Below are 9,530 nucleotides of genomic sequence, written 5' to 3'. Positions count from 1 at the left end.
CCACAGAAAACCTTTCAGCATCACAAACAAGATGCCTGTGTCCTATCTGGCCACTGCCATTTATTGTTGGTGACAATTTAGGCTGTGAGGTGTTGCCAGCTGGTGTTACTAGGCAGGCTGCATTTCACACTGCAGAGCTTTATCACCACCTTGTGTTTCTGGCATTAAACACAGCACTGTTGCAGGTACAGTACATGCACAAAATAACAGCTGCCAAGAACAGAGGAAAATAGCAATGGTTGTGTGTGTGGTACCAGCTTTTATGTAGTTCTGTGGCATTTAGGAAGTTACTTTCCCCTTCATTATTGCAAATATACTGTGTTTATCTCTACGGGAGATGAATGGACTTGTAAAGGCAAAGCATGATATAACTAAATACCAGTTCGATCCTCTAAAGTTTAACAATGCCTTGGGAGTTAATGGGGTAGGAAAGTGACATATTAATAGAAAACTCAGAGATTTCAAGAGCATCCAGGGGATTCTGGAAAGAGAGCACCAATAGCATCAACAGAGGTTACATGTACTAATAGAGAAATCAAGAGGCTGGCTTGGAAACATAAACATTGACAGTCCACCACTGGTACCACAGCTTTCGAGGATGGTCCCCACAGACTGATGCAGCACTGCACTGATTTATCCAGCCTATAGTTAACTGCAATTATATTGTTTGCATTAATTACTGATTGCTATTGTAAAACATAGGTGGAAATTGTCTAATCAGTTGCATTAGTACCAAGGGCAGAAATGAGGTTGGGCACATACATGAAGTCGCTCCAGGATCAAATAGGAAAACATTCTCATCTGTTTAGCCTTCTAATGTCTGTTTAACATGACATTAGAAGGCTAATGTCCTGCATGGTTAAACAGGGAACTGCTGGGCAAACTCAAGTGGAAGAAGAGGGTGTACAGATCATGGAAGGAGGGGCTGGCCACTTGGGAGGAATATAAGTCTGTTGTCAGAGGATGTAGGGAGGCAACTAGGAAAGCTAAGGCCTCCTTGGAATTAAACCTTGCAAGAGAGGTCAAGGACAACAGAAAGGGCTTCTTCAAATACATTGCAGGTAAAACCAACACTAGAGGCAATGTAGGCCCACTGATGAATGAGGTGGGGGCCCTGGAGACAGAGGATAAAAAGAAGGCGGAGTTACTGAATGCCTTCTTTGCCTCTCTCTATACTGCTGGAGGCTGTCCTGAGGAGCCCCGGACCCCTGAGGCCCCAGAAGTCATCAGGATAGAGGAGGAATCTGTCTTGGTTGATGAGGGCTGGGTCAGGGACCAATTAAGCAACCTGGACGTCCATAAATCCATGGGCCCTGATGGGATGCATCCGCGGGTGCTGAGGGAGCTGGCGGAAGTCATTGCTAGGCCACTCTCCATCATCTTTGCTAAGTCGTGGGGAACGGGAGAGGTGCCTGAGGACTGGAGGAAAGCGAATGTCACTCCAGTCTTCAAAAAGGGCAAGAAGGAGGACCCGGGTAACTATAGACCGGTCAGCCTCACCTCCATCCCCGGAAAGGTGATGGAACAACTTGTTCTTGGTGCTGTCTCTAGGCACATCAAGGATAGGGGGATCATTAGGGGCACTCAACATGGCTTCACCAAGGGGAAGTCATGCTTAACCAACTTGATAGCCTTTTATGAGGACATAACCCGGTGGATAGATGATGGTAAAGCTGTGGATGTGGTCTATCTTGATTTCAGTAAAGCGTTTGACACGGTCTCCCACAGCATCCTCGCAGCTAAACTGAGGAAGTGTGGTCTGGATGATCGGGTAGTGAGATGGATTGTGAACTGGCTGAAGGAAAGAAGCCAGAGAGTGGTGGTCAATGGGACAGAGTCCAGTTGGAGGCCTGTGTCTAGCGGAGTCCCTCAAGGGTCGGTACTGGGACCAGTTCTATTCAATATATTCATTAATGACTTGGATGAGGGAATAGAGTGCGCTGTCAGCAAGTTCGCTCATGACACCAAACTGGGAGGAGTGGCTGACGCACCGGAAGGCTGCGCAGCCATTCAGAGGGACCTAGACAGGCTGGAGAGTTGGGTGGGGAGAAATTTAATGAAATATAATAAGGGCAAGTGTAGAGTCCTGCATCTGGGCAAGAACAACCCCATGTATGAGTACAAGTTGGGGACAGACCTGTTGGAGAGCAGCGTAGGGGAAAGGGACCTGGGGGTCCTAGTGGACAGCAGGACGACCATGAGCCAGCAGTGTGCCCTTGTGGCCAAGAAGGCCAATGGCATCCTGGGGTGTATTAGAAGGGGTGTGGTTAGCTGGTCACGAGAGGTTCTCCTCCCCCTCTACTCTGCCCTGGTGAGGCCGCATCTGGAATATTGTGTCCAGTTCTGGGCCCCTCAGTTCAAGAAGGACAGGGAAGTGCTAGAGAGAGTCCAGTGCAGAGCCACGAAGATGATTAAGGGGGTGGAACATCTCCCTTATGAGGAGAGGCTGAGGGAGCTGGGTCTCTTTAGCTTGGAGAAGAGGAGACTGAGGGGTGACCTCATTAATGCTTATAAATATGTAAAGGGCAAGTGTCATGAGGATGGAGCCAGGCTCTTCTCAGTGACATCCCTTGACAGGACAAGGGGCAATGGGTGCAAGCTGGAACACAGGAGGTTCCGCATAAATATGGGGAAAAAACTTCCTTTATGGTGAGGGTGACCGAACACTGGAACAGGCTGCCCAGAGAGGTTGTGGAGTCTCCTTCTCTGGAGACATTCAAAACCCGCCTGGACGCTTTCCTGTGTGATATGGTCTAGGTAATCCTGCTCCGCAGGGGGGATTGGACTAGATGATCTTTCGAGGTCCCTTTCAATCCCTAACATTCTGTGATTCTGTGATTCTGTGAATAATTAAAAAAAAATGTTAACAGAGCGATAGACACCTGCATCTACTGGATTGTAGCTAACTGCTGTGAGGCCTGTCGAGGAAAGGAATATGGGCAAAGGCTAAGATTCAGATTTTTATGGTACGGGCATTGCAGTTCAGGATAACACCAAAGCAGGAAAGGAACTGGAAACAGGCCAAACTCGTGTGCAACTGGCTTTAATTGCCTTCTCTAGCAACACTGACAGTAGGGGCAGCCTCACACCCCAACACCTGCCAAGGGCGGAGCGCGGTTCTCACTGAAGTCAGCCGGACAAGGTGGATGGCCGGTGGGGTGCAGGGCTGAAATTACCCCAGAACCCGAGGCCTGGAGAAGTTCCCGCAATGCTAATTTTTGGTTAACACGTGCTTGCAACAATGTTAGTGCTGACCCTATGTTCTTTTAGCCTTCCTTTCACTTACCCTGCAACAATCCTTAACAAAATTCATTAATCACCACAGAAACCATACCAATGCACGGTGCTGTGTCACACGGGCACCTCGAGCTCTTCCAGATGCAGTCTGCTCCCAACCTCAATTTGTTCCCGTTTCCTAGCACGGATCACAAGATATTCTGATTTTCCATATTTTTCTCTCCCTCACGCCCGTTCTGAGAGGCAGAAGCGCCGCTGGAGTGTGCCACCACACACACGCCCCCTCTCTTCAGGAGCCAGCCCAGGCCGCGCGTCCCCCCCGAAGCAGACCGGGCTGTCGGGCCGTCCCCGGGGGGAGGCGCAGTGGCCGCGGGCGGGCCGGGCCGGCTCCTCTCGGCACCGGGCTGGGCACCGGGCTGTGGCCCTGGGGTCTCACCGAGCAGCACCACAGCCCCCGGCCCCTGCGCAGCCCCAGCCGAATGCCCCAGCCCACGGGCGGCGGAAGACAACCGCGCCAGCAGAGCCGGCAGAGCGCAAGCGCGCAGCACAGCCCCGCCTTCGCCCGCCCCTCCCGCGCACCTCCCCGCAGCCCTCGCCACCACCCGTATCGGGCGTGGCCTGCCTGCCTGGGCGTGCCGGGGTCCCGGAAGCGGGGAGCTGCAGCGGCGGCGGCGTGTGGTCGGTGTGCGCTGCGGTGCTGCTCCCGGTCCCTCCCGGCCTCGTGCCGGTGCCCTCCCCTCGCGGCGGTGGAAGCAGCGGGCCGGGGCCGGTGCCGCTTCGCGCCGCCCTTGGCGGAGGCCGCGAGTCTTGGTCGCGGCGTCGCCCCGGGCTGTTAAGGGTGCGGGAGGAGAACTGAAACGGCGCCGGATGGGGCCGGGCCCTCCCGAGGGGGCCGGCGTGTGAGGGGGAGCCGCCTTTTCCCCGCGTCGGGGCGGAGCTGAGGGACAAGCCGCCTCCCCGTGCACGGCGCCGGCCCTGCTGTCCACCCTGCCGCGCTGCGGCAGCGCTGCGGCAGGCCCAGCTGCGGTTCCGGCAGCGGTGAGCGGAGAGGGGCTGGCGGGTGGAGTAGGGCTTGCCGAGGTGTCTGGAACGACCCGGAAGAAAACGCGGCTGTTTCGCGGCGGGCCATTGCCGAGGCGAGATCGCTGTGAGTAGCTCCGGTGGTTTCCGTGTGCGGCGGCGCCGGCCCCGCCGTGCGGGGGAGTTGGCTCTGCCTGCCTGGGCGCAGGCTGCGCTCCGGAGCTGGGTGCCGTGGTGCTTTATGGACCCGGCATCGTAGCTGGCACATTCATTTGCCATAACTCTGAAACTTACCATAGAGCATGTATTTAAGCGCTCTGACAACTTAGCTGCGGGTTGTCGTAGGCTCCAGCGTGCCTTATTCATCTATGCATTGCAGGTACTTCTTCAGGTGTCCTAAATCCAAATTCTCCCTACCTAGCTACAAATCTTTTTAGGCCCTTTCTGAGTGCTGCTTTGCTCTAAAGAGTTTTTTTCATGGTAAATGCTATGATGGTGGGGATGGGGTGAAGTTATGAAACAAAATAATGCTTCACAGAGACTTTTGTTTTGCTATGATTTTTTATTCTAATGTGAACCTCTTGGGGTAGGGTTTTTTTGTACACTCTATAAGTGTAGTTAAGGAAAACAGTTGTTTGGCTTATGGTGCAGCATCTAAACACTGTTACAAAGCACAGGAGAATAACTTGGTCCTTTTATTACAGAGAGACTGCAAGAAGATTTCCATCTGGCTTGCTGCAAACTCCAAGGAAGGCACAATTGAAGCTAGGTATGAATTTCTCAGGAGTTCAGGCTTCTTCTCTCTGCACCTGGGAAACATCTTTAGTGTGCCTATCATTGTCTTTGATGGTCAGTATCTTCTTCAGTTGTACATGGATTGACTATTTCCTATGTATGTTAACTCATTTTTTAAGAATGACTTGCATTACCATCAGCTGAGCAGCAGAAGCTTCACTGCTGCTCTTGCAAGTATGTGTAAATGACAAGAGGGCCTGTTCATGTGTTTCTGCTACCACCTGCCTGAGCTCCTTCAAGAACCTTCTTAAGAGTCTCTGATCTGGCATCCTTTGTAGTAATGAAGTCAGTCTATTGTGTGCGGTATTGTCTACGGTTGGCCAGCAGATTGCTGGCGCTCAGTCTTAGACAGCAAGTTATTTCATGCTCCTCTTTGCATAGATGAAAGCAGAGAAGTGTCATGGTTTCTTCTTTGTAGTCCTAAGATACGCAGAACAATCAGGCAGTAGAGAGTAGCAGTCTTTTCATTTTGTTGAATTTACCCATTGACTAAACATTGTAAAGGCAAAGAACATCTGAGAGGAGGCCAAGGAGGAAATACTGAGTGGCTTTTAGATAGTGACCTGATTAGATGTATGTGAACTGATCTGAGAAATTGCTGGTTATTTTCTTCAGGGCCTGGTGACTCAAGTTAGGTCCAGCTCCACAGTGAGAGAGAGTGTCTGCCTGAAGCCTTGAGCTCTAGGTAAACTTGCAGTCTAAACAGATATAAATGGTAAATAACAAGAGGGAAGACAGAAGTGCAAAAGCAGCAACTTGCCCAGAGTCATGTTGTGGACAGTGGCAGAGAAGAACAGGACCCAGGTCTCCTGTTATTTGCTGTCTTATAAGAGGACCTGAAGGGGCCCATTTTGCCTTGTTTTTTTTAAGGAGAACCTCTTTGTGTGCCGGTAATACTGAGAACGGGGTTTGTATATGAAACATTGGCTCATTTTCTTGATAGGGGGATGTGAGCTTCTGCAAAATGGGGTTTTTCTTCAGAGCTTTAGTCCTGGTGAAGGATGTCAGGATCAAAAGCTGTCCCACAGCCACTTCTACTGTTAAGCAACTGAGGTGTTTGCTCACGCTTTCCCTGGCGTGCAGCTCAGAAAATAAGCTTGATTCTGCTTCCCCTTGTCTCTGCAGGGACATTTTCTGTCATGGTGACGAGAGGCATAATGACAACCTGCTTGTGCACCTGGGACCCAAACTGCAGGCCTTACCCAGAGGAGCTGCTCCGGCAGCGGCGAGGCCACGATGGCCAGCCTGAGTACCTGATCCAGTGGAGTGTCGTCAGCTTGGAAGAGAAAGCAGTGGGAGGTAGCAGTGGCTCTCGGCAGAGACCAAGCTGGAGAACATCTCGATGTGGATGTCTGCAGAAGAGGTCTGTGCCAGCTGGCCCGGCGCTGCTGGGCAAGAGGAAGCTGGAAGGGCAGTGGGGTGAAGGAGGAGAAGGCAGCCAGCCCATTGGCTGCGGATGTTGCGCTGATGAAGCATCGCTGCTGGAGATGAAGGCTGATGTCAGGAGCCTGGTGCAGCGAGCTGGCCGGCAGCTGGCTGAGCCCGGGGGCCCAAAGTCCTCCATCCTCAACACCATCCACGTGCTGAGCGCGTACGCCAGCATTGGCTCGCTGGCAGGTGCCTTCAAGGAGACGGGAGCCCTTGACTTGCTGATGAAGATGCTGTGCCACAGGGAGGAAGCAATCCGCCGCAGTGCCGGCAAATGCTGAGGGCCCTGGCTTCACATGATGCAGGTGGGGGCTGCTACTGCTCAGTGCCACTGAGGAGGTGCTGCTGGGGGGTGCCGGTCCTGTTGTAGGTGTGGGGTGCCTGGGAAGCAGTGTGTCTCGGGGCTTGTTGGCAAAAGGGGAAGAATCAGACGTGTGAGGTCCCAAGTGGCTCCTCGGTCGTAGTTGTCTGGGGTGCTCTAAGACTTGGGAGCCTCTTTCCCCTGATGGGTTCCTGAGCTGGGATCCTGATTAACTGTTAGGACTTTTGCCAAGGGGCTTGGCAGAGTGTTGGGGTGTCTCTGCTGCATGCTGTCAATTGGAAAGGCCTGTTCTTGGCAGGGAGCCTTTCCTCAGGCTGTGGTGCGTAGAGGCCTGGTCCTCACCCATTCCTCTCATTTGAGGGGAGCTGCCATGGCTCAGAAGTGCCTGGCGAGGCTTGGGTGTCCCTGGAAAGTTGCTAGTGGTGGTGTGTCCCACAAGAGATATGGCTTTCCTGACCTAGTGCCTGAGGTCCTGTGGCTCTCCAGTGGGGCAGATGGGGGGCTGATTCAGGTTAAAACTTAACTTTTTCTTCCCTGGAGCCCTGTTCTGGAGTCAGTTATTTGGGGTTGCTGCTTTGGGGGAATCTTGCAGCTTTAGGGGTGGAAAAAATGCCGTGTGGAGCAAAATGTTACCAATCCAGATTAAAGGACAGAACGGTTCGAGGTTACACTGAGCAGCAAAGCTGGTCCTTGCCTGCAAGGCTGTCTTGCACAGGTGAGGGTGGGGTGAGGGTTGTCTTTAGGGGACCGGAAGGGTTTCTGTTGTTGTTGCAGGGAGCTGGGCCTATGTCCTGCTGTCCCTGAGCCAACAGGATGGCATTGAGCAGCACATGGACTTTGACAGCCGCTACACCATGCTGGAGCTGTTTGCTGAGATGATGTCTTCTGAAGAGCACTGCATATCCTTGGAGGGGATTCACCTTCCCCAGGTAGTGACAGGCCCTGCCAGCCCTGGGCCTGTGGGCTTTAAGGGGTCAGGAGGGGTGAGAGTGGGGAGCCAGAGCTGGTCTCCTTGTTTGGGACAGGAGGATAGTCAGCAGTGGGCAGCTGAGCAGGACTGGATATTGGGAGAGCTGGCACAGGATCTGGGCCTGGCTTGAGGCTGGGGGCTGGTGGAGAGGCACCTGGAGAGCCTTGTCTCTGAGCTGGGAGATGAGGGCGTGCTGAGAGGTCTCTGCTGTTGCCTGCTGGTCCAGTGCTATCACAGGAGCCTGACTCTGGAAGAGCTGATGGCTTGGAGACAGCTGGGGGCTGGAGGTGCTCTGCAGGCTAGAGTCTGACAGCCGTGCTTGTTGCAGATCCCTGGGAAGCTGCTGTTTGTCCTGGTGAAGCGCTACCTGTGTGTCACTTCTCTCATGGACAAGCTCAGCAGTGGCGTGGAGCAGGGAGGGGAGCAGCAAGAGTGCGCTGTGCCCAGCCTTCTCACTGAGGAGAGGAGCCCTATGAAGCAGGAGTTTGAGTTCAGCATGGCTATGGCAAACCTCATCTTGGAGCTGGTGCATGTGATGGGCTGGGACTGCAGCCATAAGCCAGAGCTGCTGCCCCAACATGAGCTGCGGCCTCGCACTGCCCGCTCCATCTTCCAGCCCAAGACCCCAGCCTGCACTGCTCCACAAATGCCTGTGCTCACTTCAAATCATGGTCCCCGCAAAAAGCAGGGTCGTGCCTTCCTGACCCCGTCAGACTTCGCAGACCGCAGTGGCTATGTGGAGTACTTACAGGCAAACCTGGTGCGCGGCATGAAGGTGCGCTTGCTGGAGGACTGTGGTGATGTTAGAGCTGGGGAGGAAGGCGAGTTTCTTCAGAGCACTAATAGCATGCAAACAGTGCAGGTAGGTCACTAGTGGAAGTAGTCTGGCTGGGATGGCAGAGGGGAGTGACAGGGGTGACTGATGATTTCATGATGATGTCTTCATTTGCAGAAGGTTGGATAATAGGCATATCATAATTAGGACACTGTCTGCATCTGTCCTAGCAACGAATTCACCTTTCAGAGCTGGAAGTGCATGTCCTGAGGAAAGCTAGTCTGGTTTCATATGGGCTGTCCTGCCAAGATTTCTTAGCCTTTAAAACAGGTGGCTATATCCTGCCTCCCAGGAACAGTCTCTAGCCCTGGTTTGATCTTGGGGGTGCTTTGGGAACAGGCTAGCTGGCACAAGTAAGTAACACAGCAAAAGGTGCTTGAAGGTCTTAAGCCTTGGTATGTGAGTGACAGTACTTATGGCATACTGTTGTTCTCACCGGGTTGGACACAACCTACATAGCTGTTTCTTTTGATCTGCGAGTGTATGCCGGGATCTGTTTCCCTTTAAAAATGCCTTTTGGGTAAGTAGACCTTAAATGAGAGCTTGTGTTGATAAGAGCTGTTAGAGCTGCATATTTGCAGTTGAGTTGCTAAGTTTGTGCCAGAGATCAGAGAAAAGGCCTCAATATTTGAGGAGGGGTAGGAATCATAGAATAGTTTGGGTTGGAAGGGACCTTTAAAGGTCATCTAGTCCAGCCTCCCTGCAATGAGCAGGGACATCTTCAACTACATCAGGTTGCTGAGAGCCCTGTCCAACCTGACCTTGAACGTTTCCAGGGATGTGGCATCTACCACTTCTCTGGGCAACCTGTTCCAGTGTTTCACCCCCCCTCATTGTAAAGAATTTCTTCCTTATGTCCAATCTAAATCTACCCTCTTTTCATTTAAAATCATTACCCCTTGTCCTGTCGCAAAAGGCCCTAC

The 9,530-nt window shown here is 52.7% G+C and overlaps 1 protein-coding gene across 1 annotated transcript in view; it reads left to right on the top strand.

Moving 5' to 3' along the window:
• The first annotated feature begins 4,967 nt into the window (after window positions 1–4,967).
• Window positions 4,968–9,530, top strand: part of LOC137662695 (cullin-9-like) — a 34,760-nt gene continuing 30,197 nt past the window's right edge. Inside the window, 7 exon segments of the mRNA XM_068399394.1 lie at window positions 4,968–5,106; window positions 6,178–6,362; window positions 6,365–6,469; window positions 6,471–6,750; window positions 6,753–6,785; window positions 7,577–7,731; window positions 8,101–8,634. Of these exon segments, the coding sequence (XP_068255495.1) occupies window positions 6,192–6,362; window positions 6,365–6,469; window positions 6,471–6,750; window positions 6,753–6,785; window positions 7,577–7,731; window positions 8,101–8,634 (1,278 nt within the window). The 5' untranslated portion in view covers window positions 4,968–5,106; window positions 6,178–6,191.

Source organism: Nyctibius grandis, chromosome 1 (assembly GCF_013368605.1).
Source record: "Nyctibius grandis isolate bNycGra1 chromosome 1, bNycGra1.pri, whole genome shotgun sequence".
NCBI classification, from domain to species: domain Eukaryota; kingdom Metazoa; phylum Chordata; class Aves; order Nyctibiiformes; family Nyctibiidae; genus Nyctibius; species Nyctibius grandis.
The sequence above is the reverse complement of the archived record's forward strand: the minus strand, read 5'-3'. Positions and strand labels throughout refer to the sequence as shown.